General features: G+C 39.9%; 1 protein-coding gene across 3 annotated transcripts in view; it reads left to right on the top strand.

Moving 5' to 3' along the window:
* Positions 1-12,080, top strand: part of ZNF800 (zinc finger protein 800) — a 52,191-nt gene extending 40,111 nt beyond the window's left edge. For 2 of the 3 annotated variants that reach the window (XM_059171761.1, XM_059171762.1), the window contains exon 6: positions 6,366-12,080. In XM_059171761.1, the coding sequence (XP_059027744.1) occupies positions 6,366-6,552 (187 nt within the window). In that variant the 3' untranslated portion in view covers positions 6,553-12,080. Of the gene's footprint in view, positions 1-102; positions 4,860-6,365 lie in introns of those variants that run through there. The other variant, XR_009352966.1, reaches the window with a different exon arrangement.
* Positions 12,081-17,869: the final 5,789 nt, after the last annotated feature.

Raw genomic sequence — 17,869 nt, 5'->3', positions numbered from 1 at the left:
CTGCTTCTCCCTCTGACCTTCTCCTCGCTCATGCTCTCTCTCACTGTCTCTCTCTCAAATAAATAAATAAAATCTTTAAAAAAAAAAAAAATAAAGTTGAAGGTTAAAAAAAAAGTAAGTGAAATATATATAATAGTTATTGCTAGTAACCTAAAATATGTGATTAGGATATTTACTTTCCCATTTGAGAAAGAAATGACAGGCAGAGTTTTCAGGAAAATGATTTGCCTTTAGACTTGTATAAAATCTGTTTGGAATGTACAAAAATGTTTAATTTCTCAGTGCCAGGGAAAAGCAATGATGTTATAAATATCAAACCCAAATCTTTATTTTCTAAATTTTTAATACCTATTTTTTTAAGATTTTTATTTTTAAGTCATCTGTATATACAACATGGGGCTTGAACTCACAACCCTGAGATCAGAGTCACACACTCTACTGACTGATATAGCCAGGCTCCCCTATTTTCTAAATTTTTAAATCTCCAACCTCATATGCAAATAACAGACACAATTTTTTATTTGTTTCTCAAACCAGATTGTAACTATGTGTTTTAATCTTCTTAATATGCCTCATGATCATCTGCATAAAAATGTATCCTTAATTTTGGTCATTTTATTTTGGCATATATATCTATATCTACATAGATAAAGATATATTTCAATGCAATTATGGCTTTATTTTTCAGACATTAATGGGGCCTAAGGACACAGTTTTAGATCTTTTGGACCAAACTATATCACAAAAGGCAAATCCATTAAAAAAAAAAATCCTATGCCAAATGTCCATGATAGGATTTATGGAGGCTAAGTATTTATATTTGGATTTTAGTTTAGATGGACAGTAATCCTGCGTTCTCCCTAAGATGGCAACACTTCTCAATGCACTATTTACTGAGTAATTCTGTTTGAAAGTAGTATTAACTATAAGTCCATTACTGGTTGGAAAAAAGTTAATCATACTAAAAGTATATTTTTATAATACTTTCACAATAGTTAAAATTCAGTAGTAGAACAAATAAGATCATATCTTTGAGGCTTATAGTATTAGTGCTGCTTTTACATGTGTTGTCCTCAACCTTGAATACAGGGTTCTCCTGGTTCTTACTGCATTCTAACTTTGGAATTCTTGATGTAAGAGAACTAGTCTTGTCAAAAACTGTGAGAAGTCAGGTTAGAACCTGTATTTATAGGTCTCTCTCCTATGGAGATGTTCTCAGAAAACAAAAGCTGACAAACAGAGCACCCCAAACAAAAACAAACTCTTAAGTAACCATGTATTATGTGAGACACAGAAAATATTTTGGTATTTATTCTATGGTGTAAGTTTATATGTTCCAATTCTACCTCCACTTGAAATGTTTTTTGTTTTTGCTTAAATGACTAATTTAACAAGTGAAACAAACACTTTTTGGTGTCATTAAAAAAGACCAATCTTGAGCCTTCTCTGCTGTAAAAACTAAGCTGTAAATTCACAAGTTGGTACCCTGGAGCCTGGAGAAATGCTGTATTTTCTTCCTCCTTTTCCCATAATTTTCATTCCTAATTGGTTCTGGGGTGTGTGTGTGTGTGTGTGTGTGTGTGTGTGTGTGTGTCTGTGTGTGTGTTGATTGCATTTGGATGTGTATATGTGTGTTTGAAATCACATGGCACTTGGCATTGTAGTTTGCAAATGGGGAACAAGACAAGGAGGGCAGGCTAGCTTCCCTACCAGTCTTCACAGGTAACTTTGACGTGGCCATTACTTTCCAAGGCTGGCCTTAATTACGGGTTGATCTAGCAAGGTGACTGGGTGCTAGAGAACTGGGTCACTCTAAACAACCTCCTAGATATGGTGTGCAAATTCCACAATGCTAGTTTTAAAATTTTCAGTGAGGGCTATCAGGCATACTGGCTTCTCATTTTTAGGGCTCAGTGTATGTTCTCCAAATAGGCAAATCTACAGTCTACTAAATTATAATCAGAAGATTGCTTGATGAGCATTGAATCAGCTCTCAGTGACCAAAATTAGTAAGTTCTGGTAGTATAATGCATTCGTTTTTCCCAAGGAATATATTTGCCACTCACACCAGATGTTCTTCAATTCTCAGAGCATCCTTTTTACTAGACCAGGCTGCAGACAGATGGCCAGCTTTTGATTTCTTGATTTTTTTTTCTTACATAGTTACTATAGATGATCTCCTTTAGCACATTTTTTCCCATTAGAGTTTAATAAAATGGCATATCTGTAAAATAGCTCAGTGCCTGGCATACAGTAATTAAATGATAACTAATATTGGTAAGTATAAATAGTGTTGAGTTCAGGTCACCTTGATGCTTGTATTGTCAAAGACCGTCTTTTGGGCCATTTCTTTAGATGAGTGATCTATTTCATCTTTTACATTTTGAGTTATTTTCATTCTTTATTCTCTAATTCTTTTAACTCCTTAATTTCATTTATCCTTAATATTGAATCCATGAGCTAATTAATGACAATCATTTTTGGCTCCAGATGATTTTGTTACCATTTTGTTTTTGAGACTTTGGTTCTTTTCAAATTTCAGTTTTTTGCTCCAAAATACCTCATTCCCTCGAGTTTCCCATCTGCAATGTGAATCTGTTGAAAGAGATCATCTTCAAGTTACTGCTCAGCTCTAGAATAGATAGAATTTTAGATCTTTTTTGAACAGATGATGTCAGGTATAGCCCTTGCCATCTAATCACGCTTACTTTCATTTCAAGCTCTGCCTAAGTCTTTCTCATAGCATGTAAAGTTATTTTGAAAATAATAGCAGCATCGGGATTCTTAGAATTACAGGGAGGCAATAATTGAAAACCCCGGGAGGTATGATGGTGGTGAATGATCACCACCAGTCAACAATGAAATTGCAGGTATGACAAGTACACAGTTGGCAAAACTTTTTGTATGTAAAAGAATATCGAAAGGAAAAATAGTTGATTACTTCAGCAACAATGAGCATTGTCAGCCTTCTGCTCTTCATCCATCCAGGGATCAGTTATTCTTTTAAGAGTGGCAAAATAGATTTAGGGAAACAGTGGGGACATTGCCACAGCTCTTTCTGGTATTTGTAAAAATACGGATTATGGTGAACTTTTGAAGCTGGTGTTCTCAGAACCACTGTTGTGGGAGTTCAGAAAATGGAGAGATCATTTCAGACAGATATTCAGGGAAAGCTTGTCAGGATTGGCTTTGGTCTGAGTCTTGAGGGATGGGCAGTGCTAGAATAGATGAAAGGAGGGAGGGAGAAAACATTTTTTGATGGGTGAAATACCAAGAATAAAAGCATAGAGGTGAGAAATAGCAGTGTATGTTAGGGGAGTGGAGAGCTAAGTAGTTTGGTGCAAAATTTCTTAAAATAGGGTCCATGAAAGAGAATTGAGGCAGTGCTTCCTGTCAAATACCACTTACTTCAGAATTAGAAAAACGTGGTCATTCAGCTTGGAACTGGATGAAACTATTGATGCCTCTGAGTGCATCAAGCTTCATGTTTTCATGTGCTTCCTGATGTCATCAAAGAATTCCATTTTAAAACACTTTTTGGAAATTGGAAAGGTTGTCAACATTTTCAAAACAATTCTCTCTGTATCTCTCTAATATTCAAGTGGAAGAAAAAAAAGTGATATCACTTTGAGGGCGGATGTGCACCTGTCATGTCAGATACACTTAATGCCTTTCTGCTTTGATGAGGGAAGGATAGCCATACGTTACTGTGTCTCGCTACTCTCCATCCATATCAGCTGCTTTCACCGCCTTTCCAAGAGGTATTACTAAGAAAGAGGAACAGAATATGTTGTTTTTCTCTACTAGAAAGTCTGCTTTCTGCTGCCTTTCAAGAGGCCTTAATTGAATATGAAAACAGAGGAAATAGTGTCACTTGACTCTAGCTTGAAAGTCTTGGAGGAGTTTAGTGTCCCAGTACAGAGGCTACCTCAATCTGACAAAGCATTCTGTGGAATTCTGCTTTGGTTCTGCATAGCATAGCTTTGTGAGTCAAAGATTTCATTACTTGTTATCATGGAGAAAAAGTTGCAGCTAATCATTGAAGAAGATGTATGTATGTGTTGCTATGTCAAAGGCCGTATTGTAATTTCCTCTCAACAAGCCAAAACTCACTCAGATTTACTACTGAGCAGTTAGAATTTTTTCAAGTAATTTTCTTCAGGAAGCCACCATTTTTCTTTTATGAAAAGTAACAATGTGAGGGAGGCATAGTCATTTATAAATATTGGTTTTTGTATATTGCTTATGTTCAGGAAATCAGTTTCCAGTGCAATGAAATAAAGTATAGGGTGTATGCATTTGGGTGCATGTTTCTGGAAAAGAAGTCTGTATCTTTAGTCGGAATCTCAGACTGGTCTTTGACTCCCCTGAAAGGTTAAGAACTAATAATTTAGCTAGTGTGGAGACAATAGGATGCTATGGATGAGCAAAGGAATGACAGGAAATTAGAAAGCTCATGTAAAGAATGTGAGAAAGAAAGCTTCAGCAGGACTGAGGGGTGATTTAGGGATTCAGATTAGCTCCAGGCTCTGAGTTATTCTAATAATCCGAAGGTAATTTTCTAGACAGAGCTTCTTAAAGGTAGGAACAACCCCCTGTTACCTTCTCTGGTCTTAGTGTGTAAGCACAGTGCCTGAGAAAATAGATTCTCAAAAATGTCAAATTGAATCACTCTACAGTTAATGAAAGTTGGACTACAACACCCAAAATAAATGTTCTTCTGTTTATCTGTATTTAATCCTGTTTATAACTCACTTGGTGGAAAATAAGGTTTTTGAAGAGAGAATGCTTTATAAAAAGTTCAAACAACCTTTTTGTTCAGGAGTGGTTAGTTAACAGAAACATTTGGCCTCTTTGGATTTGTTCTGTGTAAGTTTTATTTCTGATAAACATTTACTAGAAGTGTGCCTCTAGACATGATAATTTTTGTCCAGTCCCTTCAGAAAGAAGGAAACTTGTAGAAAGGTGTGGATGATTAGGTCATCATATATTTAAGCAATATTCTAATGAACATCTAAATTTGGATTTTTTTCATCATTAAGTAAAATCAACCTGACAACTCTGAGGTCATTTGGCTTAAAATATCTTTGGAACTTATAATGTATTTTCTATCAATTTAACAACAATGCCCTGGAATCCTACCCCTGCATTATATCAGTATAATTTTCTGTGATCTTTAAGCATTTTCCTGGGACAAGGTTTGGCAAAACAGACTTCCAAAGTATTAATAACTGCTAAAAATTTAAATGTGTTCTCTTGGAAGACAAAGATGTTTAGACTCCAGTTCATTGTAACATTTTAGTTTTGCTCCCCCTAAGTTCTTTTAAGTTAAAGAGAAAATTGTTGAATACATTGTTAAAACACTGGTATTATAAAAAACATTTGTTCCAAAAATATAATTTTTTTTTCCTGTGGCAATTATAAATCAAATTAGGTTTGTTAAAAGCCCAGAAATCCTCCCCCCAACTTTTGTCTGAAGCAGAAATGATTACTAGAGTAAAATAAGGTCTGATGCCCACCAGTTTGCTAAATAAGATGATTATTTTCATAAATTTGAATTGGGAGAGAGTTAGAATGGGTACATAAGAATCGAGTAAAATTTTATTGAATTAACGTATTTTATTATAAAAATAAAATGTGCTTATTGTATACAATTTGGGAAATATCTCAAGATTACCTGAGGCCTCATCACCTGGAGATGACCATGTCACATTTTGGAGTGTTTTACACATCTGTGGTGGTGTGTGTGTGTATGTACACACATACGTATACACCTCTACACAGTACAAATGGGGATGAAAACGGATGTTTTACATTCCATCTAGTATACATACTTTCTCATATGATTAGGTATTATTTCCCAGCATTATTTTAATAGGCTAATATCCATTATAAGAAAAAGACCGTAATCAAACTGACATCTTACTGTTGGATATATGACCTGTCCAGTTTTTCTTGAATTTTTAAAAATTTTCGTTGCTTTTTGTTTTTGCTGTTTTCTTCTGTTATAGATACTGCACTGAACACCCTGTATGGAAATTTTGTATGTATTCATAATTATTCCTTACGGGAAAATTCTAAAACTAGAGGTGCGGGTCAAAGTATAAAAAAAAGAAGGGTTCTGATACATTTCCTTACATTGCTAAAACCTGGATGAGCCTTCCGCTGGGTGCAGGCTTCCCCTGATGCACACAGGTTTCTCTCCTGTGGCGGTGGGACAACCTGTTGGGCGGAAGCGGCGCCGCGCGGAGTCTGGGTTCGCGGCTCCCGGAGTAGCTGGGAGGAGCCGGCGCGTGAGTCCCGTTTCTAACCGGCGTGTCTTTGTCTTTCTCCATGGGGACCGCTGCTGCCCGTGCGGGCCGAAGCCTCGGGAAGCCGTCGCCCCGCAGCGCCGCCGCCCTGCGCCCGGCCGCCCCGGGGAGCCGCTGCCCGCCGGCGGGCGCCGTCACCACGCGCCAGGCCGCCGCCAGCTGCCGCGCCAAGCTCCGCGGCGGCGCCGCCCGGGAGCGCCAGCACGCCGTCCGCGGCCTCGGGAAGCCCGCGCCGCCCTGAGCGCCGCCGCGAGCGCCGCCGCCCGGCCACCGGCGGGACTACGCCAGCGCTGCGCACAGCCCGAGTACCTCAGGCGCCCGGCCGCGGCCCGCCTTCCTCCCCGCCCGCCCTCCAGCGCCTCCGGGTCCGGGAAGTCCCCTCCGACAGCCTCGCGAACTCCCCGGGGGCTCCGCTGTCCGCTCGCCTCCCTACCGGCCCCCACCCCGCGCTGTCATCGAGCCTCGTTCACCGCAGGACGCTGGCCCGCGCAGCCCCTCGGGAGGACCGCGTGCCTTAGGGCCGGCGGGTCGGGAGGATGGCCTCCTGCCTAGCCGATGCTGCTCTCGGAGCCTGACTTCCTCGTCCTGCCTGCCAACACCCCGGCTTTGTTGAGACTCTTACCCCTGGGCGGTAGCATCCTCTTTCCCCCCTGGTAATTTATCAACTTCCTGGGCAGTTTCTTTCCCAAGTTCTTCGAACACTAGCTACCGCCTTAGTCGTCTTCACCTCAAATCCTCCTCCTCAGCAAGCCGGTTACCTCCCCAACCGCCCCCTCCCCGTCTGCCAGACGATTGTTTTAATTAGTGTACAAATCCCCAGTGACTCCGGGGTCATCGACACGATCTGGAGTGTGTAATGCATAACTGTGCTTGAACTTGAGCTCCCACATCCAGTCCCCTCCTTGTAACTTCATCTCCAGTGACCATATTCTTTCCTTGGGATCGGTCCTTGCCCTCGTAGTTCTAGACCCGCCGCCCCAGGGGATCCGCTCAGTTTTGCGCTGACGCCATGCTTCTCCTGGGGTGCTCCCAGCCCCTCACTGAGGGCAGTGTGGGTGTCAGTGATGGCCTGTTCGCGGGACAAGCCGGGCTCCTCTAACGAGCAACTGTCCTGGGGACTCCTCCGCAGCCTGGCTGACATTCTCTGCGAACTGTGCTGCATGCAGTCTGAGGCTCTTCTCGCTCCAGCGCCCTGCCCTTGCACAGGGTCACACTTGGGTTGTGGCGTGAAGACCTCCCCTCCCTGCCCCTGTTTTCTTACCTTTTTCCTTCACGGATGTTCCTTCAGTAAAACTTGCAAGTTGAACCCTGCCTTGGTGTCTGCTTCTCGATGGACCCGAGCTAACACCTTGGCAGACATTCCACTCCAGTCACCGTCTTCCTATCCTTCTGGGTCCCTTGTTGACTGACTTCTAGTTCACTGACCTCGTTTCCCCCACTGTCAGCCCCTGTTTTAGATTCACTTCCTTCCTTGTCTAGCCTAGATGCCACAGTCCCTCATTCTAATCATCCTCCATGAAACACAGTGCTCTCAGCAGTCTTGAACCTCAGTTTCTTCCACTTGTCTGGTAAAATCCCAACTCTGGATCAACTTTAGCATTTGCCTTCCATGGGCGTGATTGGGACAACTGAACATTTTGATCAAGAAAATCACACAGTACAGTCAATTAGTTTCACTTCCAACTTATTATTTCCAACCTCAAATTGGTGCTATTGTTCCTAGGGAGTCTCAGTTTCCCACTAAAAACTGATAAATCTTTTCATCTCTCCTCATATTTTTCTGATCCCCTCCTGGCTGTTTACTTTAAATTTCCCTTGGAAAATAGAATATAATACATAAAAACTCCTTCAACTTCCCACTGTCAGAGCCCCGTGCCCCACCCCCAACCCAGCTACCTTGGTAAGCATGTCCTTCCTTTGGGTGACTAGGAGGAAGTTTCGAAGGCTAGCTCCTCCTCTTGTGCTCTGGACACCGTCTCCTGTCGCCTTCCTGAGGGCATTTCTCCTTAGATTTCCCCTTTTCTCTCTTCTGCATCATCAAGCTCTGTCTTGAATGGACCATTCTCATCAGCCTGCAAACATGTTCCAGTGCCCCCCACCCCCGCATCTGTTAGCCATTTCTCAGCTCTCCTTTGTAACTAACTAAACTTCTCTAGGGAGTTATATATTGTCTTTATTTTCTAATCTTCCATTTACTTTTCAGTCCATAATGTGGCTCCCCAGACCACCACCAGCAGGGAAAGTGTCCTTGTTAAGGTCACCAGTCACTTTCATATTACCCTGTCCAAGAGGACACTTTTCTGTCTTCACCTTGACCACTGTCTGCTTCTTTAAATGTTCTCTCCTATCCAAGACACTGTTCTCTCCTGGTGTTTCTCCTCCTTCACTGATCATTGTTACACTCCTTCTGCCTACCTTTGTGAAGTTGAGGTTTCTCACGTCCACTCAGGTCCCCCCCCCCCACCTTTTTTCTGTGTTCTTCCCCATAACAGTCTTATTAATTTCCATGGATTTAAGTACCATCTGTATGCTACAGGGCTTCATTTTTTCCCCCTACCTTTACCTTTAAGTTCTAGATTCACATATCTAATTGTTTGCTTAATATCTTCATTAGGAGGAGTTGGATCTTTCAGACTTAACATGTCCCAAATCTAATTTCTCATTCTTATCCCAAACCTGTTTCCCCCCTTCTCTATTAGAGTAAACAGCACCCCCATCCTACCACTTGTTCAAGCTAGAAACCTAAGAGTCATCCTTGATTCTTTTGATGACCTCCTTTTTTTACATCAAACAGACCTGCATAATATGTTAGTTTTATCTCCAAAATATACCTTTAATCTGCTTCATTCCATTGTGAGTGCTATCACTTAATCCTGATGAATGCTTTTTCTCACTTGATTACTGTGATAGCAAGTCCTACCTACTGTCTCTGCTTCTACTCTTGACCCCACTTCAGTACATTCTTGATACAGTGGCAACAATGACTATAAATGGAATTGGATAAATTGTTCCTCGTAAGATAAACATCTAATCCCCCTACATGGCTTACACAGTCCTGTAAGCACTCTCCATCCCCATCCCTGCTCACCTCTTTATTGCTCACTATGATGCAGCCACACTGGTTCCTCCAACATGCCGAGATCTTTTCTGTACCTCAGGGGCTTAGTAAATGTTATTTCTGCTTAAACTGCTCTTCTTGGCTGTCCTTTCTATAATGCTTCAATAGATCTTGAGAAAGGCCTGCCCAGAGCATTGACTGAGGAGAAGTAGTCCTCACCACTCTTCTCCCATTTGCTATCTCAGTTCTTTGTTTTCTTCATTACTCAATCCTTTATCTCAATTTGTAACTTTATTTATCTGTTTATTTACTTTTCATGTGTGTGTCTGTTTCTCATACTGGAATGAATGAGGGAAGAGACTGTGTCTGGATGTCTAGATTCTTTAACATTGTATTTCTAGCCCCTAGCACAATACTTGTCACATATTAGATGCACAATAAATACCTGTTGAAGGAATGAATAAACACATTTGCTAATTTTCTGTTGGGAGTTCACTTTTTATTGCTTTTTAAGAGCTCTTTATATATTAAAACCATCAACCATTTGTTCTGTATGCTGCAGACATTTTGCCCCTTGTCATATGTACAAATTTAATTCATGATGTATTTGATAGGTAGAAATACTACATTTTCCATTTAGATAAATCTCTTTAGTGATTTCTGTTTTTGGTGATATGTTTTAAAAAAGTCTTTTCCATCTCAATATTATATAAATATTTGTGTTTTCTTTCTTTTGATTTTTTTAAGATTTAAATCTTTACTCCAAATGGAATTTATTTTTGATATAGATGTGATTAAGGCTCTAAATATTTATTTAGTTTTTGCATCATCATTTATTGAAAACTCCCTCTTCCACTGTTTTAAACCATTTTTACCAAATATTAAATTTTTACATATACTTGGAGTGCTTTCTGGATTTATTATTTTTTAATTGGTTGGCATCCTTCTCTATTCCTGAACCATGTTGAACCTTTACTGTCATTTTATAATTTGCCTTATTATGTGATTAGCTTTTTAATGGGGCAAACGTTACTCTGGAGCAAACATTATTCTTCTTTTTCAAAATATTTTCAGCTATATTTGTGCATTTATTCTTTCAGATAAACTTTAGTTATATTTCAGTCAAATTCCAAAAGAAATTCTATTGGCATTTTGTTTATAATTGCTTCAATGTTACAAGTTAATTGAAGGAGAGTTGCCATCTTTGTAATACTAATTTTCCCATTTAGGAACTTGTCACATGTCAAGGTTGTTGAAGGCTTTCTGTATATTCCTTAGTAATTTTGTGGGTCCTGCATATTTCTTGTTAATTATATTATTAGATATTGACATATCTTTGTTGAGATCATTTTCTCATGATGTTTTATAATTGGTTGCTCCTTATAGGCTCAAGCTATTGATTTTTGGTAACTTTTCTGAACTCCTCCATTAATCCTTCTAGTTGATTCTCTTCTAAGTAGGCAATCATTTGAAGTATAACTAATGGTAGTTTTCTCTCTTCCTTTATAATATTTATACCTCATATATTAAATAAGTGATGGTATTAATTTTGCTCTTATTCCTGACTTTTGAGGAATGTCATTAATATTTCACCAGCTTTTAATGTTAGCTGTTGGACCAAAATAGAGGTCTCCATCTTGTTAAGGAAGTAGTTTCCTGGTTCACATATACTAAGCATTTTTTTGGAAGTTGTTGATTATATTAAACATATCTGGGAAACTAGATATGATTATATGGTTTTACTTCCTTGACCTATTATTATAATAAATCACATTAACAGATTTCTCAATGTTGGATTATTTCTGCATAAGACATTCTATTTTGTTATGGTGAGTCCATAATGTTGAATTCAGCTTCTTACATTTTATGTAGGATAATTGCATTTATATTTGTGAATAAGATTGGATGGTAGTTTTACATTTTTTAAGTCTATTTTTATCAGCATCAAAAAATCATGCTCTATATTAGAATAGAGTATATGAATAGCTTAATTGTTGAGGATTTGGAAGAACTAATTGTTTAGGCTCCAAGTTTTTTTTAAGGGTAGGTAAATGGGGGATTAATTTCAGGAAACATTGAAGTTTTCTTCCATGACTTTGGCCTAGAAGGTTAACTACTATTTGTGGATATCAATTTAAAAGATAATATTTTAAAAGAATATCATGCATTTTCATAGAACTTAAAAATGTATTAGCAAACTTTTGCATATAATTATCTTATAATTAAGAATATTTTTCTCTATATTTATAGTTATAGCTCCTTTCTCATTTCTAATTTTTTGGTTGCATTTTTTTCTTTCTTTTATTAGACTTGTCAGTCTTTTAAAAGAACAACACCTAGCTATTTCATAAATTCTATTTTGTCTATTTTTTTTATGTCACAAATGTAAGTTTTACTCTTTATTCCTTCTTTACTCTTTTCTTAAGTTTGTTTTCTGAATGTTTCTTTGCAATTGATGACTTAGTTCATTTATTTTTATTTCTTTCTTATTTAATAATAGGACACATAAGGCTATAAATTTACCTGTGAGAACAGCTTTGACTGCATCTCAAAAGTTTTGGTATGTAGTCTCTTGATTGTTGCTATTTTAAAAGAATGGATTATAATTGCTGTTTTTATTTTATTTTTGACTGGTGTTATTTAGGATAGTGTTGTGAGGTTTGTTTTTGTGAATGCTGACTTCCTTTTAATAAAGAATAAATTTATTAATATTTATGTTGCTATTTTAATAAAGAGCTAACTTTGGTAACAGTGAAGGTATCTGTGAAGTGGTCTTATCTGAAGTTATATGCAAGCATTACCTAGAGTTTCTTTTATAAGATCCTCCCAAAAACATCAACCAGTGGTATCTATACTAATTACTGACAATGGGGATTTCACATACTAATACCAATAATTTACTGAAATTGTGATTTCTATGTAATGTTCTAGTTGCTCATTAAAAAGGCAAGAAAGAGCTTTAAAATGTTTATTGAATCCCAAATCCTCAGATAATATGAAATTTAAATGATCATCTAATAATTAGAAAAACTCATTATCAACGTTTATGAACTTAGGAAGGATTTGAGAACTGTGAACATGGACTTTGTCATAACATTTTGGCATTAAGAACAATTTTTCTTTAGACTTGGAGAAAGTAATTTTAAAAACATTTTTATAATTATCAATGTGACTTATGTACATAAATAAAATAAAAATGATCTGTAAATCAGAAAAAAACACTTAACATTTTGTATTTTCTTCTAGGACTATTTCTATACATTGCTCTTTCTTTTTGATAGAATTAGGATCATTTTTTTTTTAATCTTGTTTTTATGAATCACTTATTATTTGTGAGAATTCCCCTATGAAACAGGAAGTGAAGATGATTGGGAATTAATTTATTTCACTGTTAGCAGTGTAAGGATTGGGGTCTTCCTGCTGTGGTTTCTACGGCTCAGACTGCTTACTTCTCCAGCCTTGTCCGTGAAGACTCTCCTGGTAATCGTCCATGTAATTTCTTTGTTTCTTAAACTAGAATAAGTAGTTTCTATCAATTGTACTCTGATACAGGGTCTTGTTTTATTTGATTGATAGCATTTTCATAATTCATATGTTAAAAGAAAAATGCATGTGTGTGGAGGCATGGCACATGCACACAAACACCCTCACATCCATACACATTTGGGAAATATCGTCTGTGTTATTGGTCTATCTTGAGGTTCATAGACCAAATTCTTATACTGAAGGTTCTGAGAAGTTTTGCATTAAAGAAAAAGGCTTGCTCTAAAAATATTTCAAACACTTCATTATTGGAATACATATTTTTCATACAACTGTTAATATTTTTTTTATAAAACTTCAGGAATACTGATTTTATTTATTAGCTTAGCAATATATTGATGGCCTTTTCTCTTGGCTTCCACACAGCAGTAATAATTTAATTAGTATGTATAGTATAACTCTCAGTTGAGTTAGCATACAGAACAAGTTTATTTTATTATTGTGTACCAAGGAGGTAGTCCTAGCTGGGCCTGAGGATCTGATCTCAAGATTGCTATCAGATCCAGGTAGGAGAGCTGGGCCCTTCTCTGGCCCCCATTCAGTTACTTTTAACTTTGTTAGGACAAAGAGTCTAGGGAGGCAAGGGTGTATGCCCGCCTGGACCCTGAGCCCTCTTCTGTAGACTACACTCTGGGTTCCTATAACCCCAAAGTCCCAATCCACACAGTCTTACCTTCTGGAACCTCTTCAGGCCATCAGTTGAACACCTGTAGGTCCAAAAAGCAACGGAAGGATAACATTCGCAAGGGTGTGGGTGCAGCTTGGTTCTGCAGGATGGAGAGTCCACACAGGTGCATGTGGGGCCCCTCACACTGTGGGATGCACCTGCAGGTGTGAGATAGGGACGAGTTATGACTAGGCTACCATGCTTCAGCATGAGACTCCGAGGAATCCAAGAATTCTTAACTTAAATGTGGCCTTCTAGGAAATAACGAAGATGTATGTGCTAGCATAGAACAATAGAACTCATTTAATAGTTTGTTGGCTTGTTTTGTACCTTTGAAAGTATTTGGCTGTCTGAGACATAAGTCTCCATTCTACTCCTGCCTGGCCCCTGCATATATTAGGGGTCATATTGGAACTGGGAGGGCTAGAAGCAAAAGTTGCAGTCCTGGGGACAGTGGCACATTGGGGAGGTCTTGGGACCTCAGAGGAAAGTGGCCAAAGAGTGCCACTAGGGAGACAGAACCCTGAGCTCCATGACATTCAGCCTGATTCAGCCCTAAATCTTGGGATGAAGCACTGGAGCCTCTGTCTTTGAATGAACCACCAGCTGGGACTGTAAGAATCTCAATAATGAGCATAGGCTGCAATGGGTTAGGGTCTAGATGCCCTCGCTCCAGGTCTAAGCATTCCAGATGCCTCCAACAGGCTTGCCAAAACATAATTCCCCCTTTCCAGTGAGTGGGAAGTTCAGAATCAGGTTAAATTTTGTTTAGAAATTAAAGTAATAGCACCTCTTTTATACCTGAGTGTGGTGTATGAGAGTCCCACTCACAAAATTGTAATAAGTGAAAAATGGTGCAAAAAGAAGCACAGGATGTCTTGGGAGAATGAAACCTCTCTTGGTCTGGAAGTTAAGGTTAAGTTCTTGGAAGAAGTTACATTTAGCTGAGAATTGGACAGTGAGCAGAATGTTCGGGACAGCAAGGACATTGCAAACAGGAAAGAAGGCCATCTGGGGAGGTTGGACGTGGGAGAGAACATGGTGGATGGGAGGTGAATGGAGGTCTGTGTGGTGTGGGAGTTGGGAGTTGTCCATCGTGAAGCAAGATGGACAGTGTACCCAGATAAGGCTGGGGAGGAATGCTGAGTCCTGATCACATGGGGGCCTGTAAACCATGAACTGTTTCAGGAAAACAACCAGACCACTGTTTTACCTTCAATAAGCTCATGGTCTAGCAGAGGGAAAAAAAAATCCAGTAAGAAAATTAATAAACATAACAAGATTTACTATTATCTGGGAGCATGGAAAAGGAGCACTTAAATATTGCTGAGAGAATCAGAGAAGAGTTTGTTTTCAAGGACGTAAGTACTTGAATTGAACCAGAGGAGTTGAATGGGAGTTTCCCAGTGAGCCTCGGGTAGGTGAACAGCAAGGGCACAAAGACTTGGGGGACAGAAATTATGCACTCTGGATGGAATTAGAGTGTGTGCCTGTTACATTGCTTGGATGTTTCCTCTGAGTGATGGCAGATATATAAAGGCTTACCAGTACGGACAAGGCATGCTTAGAAAGATCATTCCAAGGACAATGTGAAGGATAAGTTTGAGGGACATGTAACTGGTGCTGGAGGACATAGTAAAAATTTATGCCCAGATACAGGTGAGAGGGGAAGCTCCTGAAAGAGAAAGTTGATAATAGGTGTGGGAAGAAGAAGGGAGGGTATGATTTGGGAATGGGGGGAACCAACAGGTTTCCCTAGACCTTTGTGCCTTTCTCATCTCATCTTGATTTTGGACAACCAGAACATTAAAAATAAGCCTTTCTGTGAAAGAGCAAAATCTTGGGCACCTGGGTGGCTCAGTGGGTTGGGCTGCTACCTTCGACTCAGGTCATGATCTCGGGGTCCTGGGATTGAGTCCCGCATCGGGCTCTCTGCTCAGCGGGGAGCCTGCTTCCTCCTCTCTCTCTCTCTCTCTGCCTGCCTCTCTGCCTACTTGTGATCTCTCTCTGTCAAATAAATAAATAAAATCTTAAAAAAAAAAAAAAAGAAAGCAAAATCTGATGACTCCATTCACAGTCATGTATCAATGACCAATTACAGTTAGATGTCCTTCCTCAGAGGACTTCGGATTTAAAAGAATATGCCTGGAATGTGCCAAATAAGTGAGTCAAAGGATGGAATTTCAGAGGCTTTGAATCCTGGTAGAAAGGTAATTACTGGATAGGGGAAGGAATAAATCTTACTTCTTGCCTTATATCAGTGGCTCTCAACTGGGGCAGTTTTGCCCCCACAGCAGATGTTTGGCAGTATCTGGAGACATTTTTGGTTGTCACAACTTGGGGTAGGAGTGCTGGGGGTTAAAGGTGAAAGGCCGCTAAACAGCCCATAATGCACAGGACATCCCTCCCACCTCCCCACAAGAAATCTATCCAGCCAACAGGCAATATTGCCAAGGCTGAGAAACCTCACCTAAATCATTACAATAGTGGCTCTGTATTAAGACTTATCCTATCTCTAAGAATTACATAATTATTGGGTTGAATAATTATGACTTAAGGGACAAAATCAGAAAGTGAATTCTCTTATTGTCAGCTCTCCCTTTACAATGGTTCTGTGGGGGCTTGTTCTTGTTCTGGCCTTGGATAAGAACTTGGGCAGTCATCATGAATTTTCTGTTCACTGTGGTGCTCCTGCCTCTCTCCTAGCTAGCCCAGCCTCCGGGGTTGGAGCATGGGGAGTGAGGAGAGAAAGGGGACCAGGAAAGTTTGTAATGAGTTGAGAGTATTGTGAGTTGGTATGGAACTTCCTGGGCCTGCCAGGTGTTCACAGCTAATTCTAGCTCCTTGGATATTGCTAGAGGCCTCTCACCTGGAGTCATGCACTCTCCCCTCACACAAGCCTTCTTGAAAAGCCATCTGTGGTGAAGAACCAGAATTTCTGAGTGTGTGAAAGAAAAGGAAAGGGAACATTAGTTTCCAGTGACTTCCAATCTGCTGAGGACAGACGGTTTTGAAAATATACAATAAAAATGAATTGCTAGTAAAATAAAATGAAAGAAAAAGACATACAAAATGGAAGATAGATATAGAATATATAAACGCACGTTTTAAATGACCACATTCAACAGACATTAAGTTACTCTGTCAAACTGCCATACGATCTTCCAAAAGCTTACTTTGAATTTCTGTACTTTTACAACAGTGTAGGCCAGTGACGAGCAGTCTGTGGACCAGCACCAGTCCTCAGATTGCGGAGCGCTGATTTAGCTCATGGCTTGCTTTTTTCGCTAGTTGCCTGACAGACGGCTTCATTTGGCTTCTCTCCTCTGAGCCATGGCTCTTCCTGACAACAGCCTGAATCCTTCTGATCCTTTCTCTCACTCACATTTCTCCTATCATCTGGTCAGTGGAAAAGAGGAAGGCATCCTTTGCTCCGACCTGGTCCCGGGGCACAGGTTATCCAATGGAGCTGCCTCTTCCGGCTCCCCCTCCCAGCTGCTAGCCAGTAGGCACTCTTGGGGTGTGGTCAGCAGAATAAGGACACCCCTGTCCCCAGGGCAAGACGTCCATGCCTGGTCCCTGGAACTCATGAATGTGACTTTACATGGCAAAAGGGGTTGAGCAAAAAGGTTGTGATTAAGTTAAGGATTTTATTTTATTCTTTAAAAAAGATTTATTTATTTGAGCGAGAGTGAGTGAGCATGTGCACAAATGTTGGGGTCTGGGAGAGGGAGAGGGAGAGGGAAAGAATCTCAAGCAGACTCGGAGCTCAGCACGGAGCCTGACGTGGGGCTAGATCTCAGGACCCTGAGATCCCTACCTGAGCCGAAACCAAGAGTCTGATGCCTCACTGACTGTGCTACCCAGGTGCGCCTAAGTTAAGGGTTTTTGAAATGGAGAGATTATCTTGGGTTCTCCAGGTGGGCCCAGTGTCATCATAGGGGTCCTTATAAGTGAAAGAGGAGGCAGGAAAGCAAGATATGATGGCAGAAGCCGAGGTTGGAGTGACACACCCACAGGTGTGGGCAGCCTCCGGCAGGTGGAAAAAGAAGGAAATGGATTCTCTTCTAGAGACTTCAGAAGGAACGCCGCCCCGCCAACACCTTGATTTTAGTCTCCTGAGACTTCTTACCTTCAGAAAGGTAAGATGATAAACTTGTGTCAATTTAATCCACAAAATTTGTGATAATTTGTTACAGTGGCAGTGGAAATTAAGAGTGAAACCCTGGAGTGAAACCCTGGCTCACTGTAGCCCCAAACTTGGATGGTCTGTTCAGAGTATCTCTGCTT

The sequence above is a fragment of the Mustela lutreola genome, chromosome 4 (genome assembly GCF_030435805.1).
Source record: "Mustela lutreola isolate mMusLut2 chromosome 4, mMusLut2.pri, whole genome shotgun sequence".
Taxonomy (NCBI): domain Eukaryota; kingdom Metazoa; phylum Chordata; class Mammalia; order Carnivora; family Mustelidae; genus Mustela; species Mustela lutreola.
The sequence above is the reverse complement of the archived record's forward strand: the minus strand, read 5'-3'. Positions and strand labels throughout refer to the sequence as shown.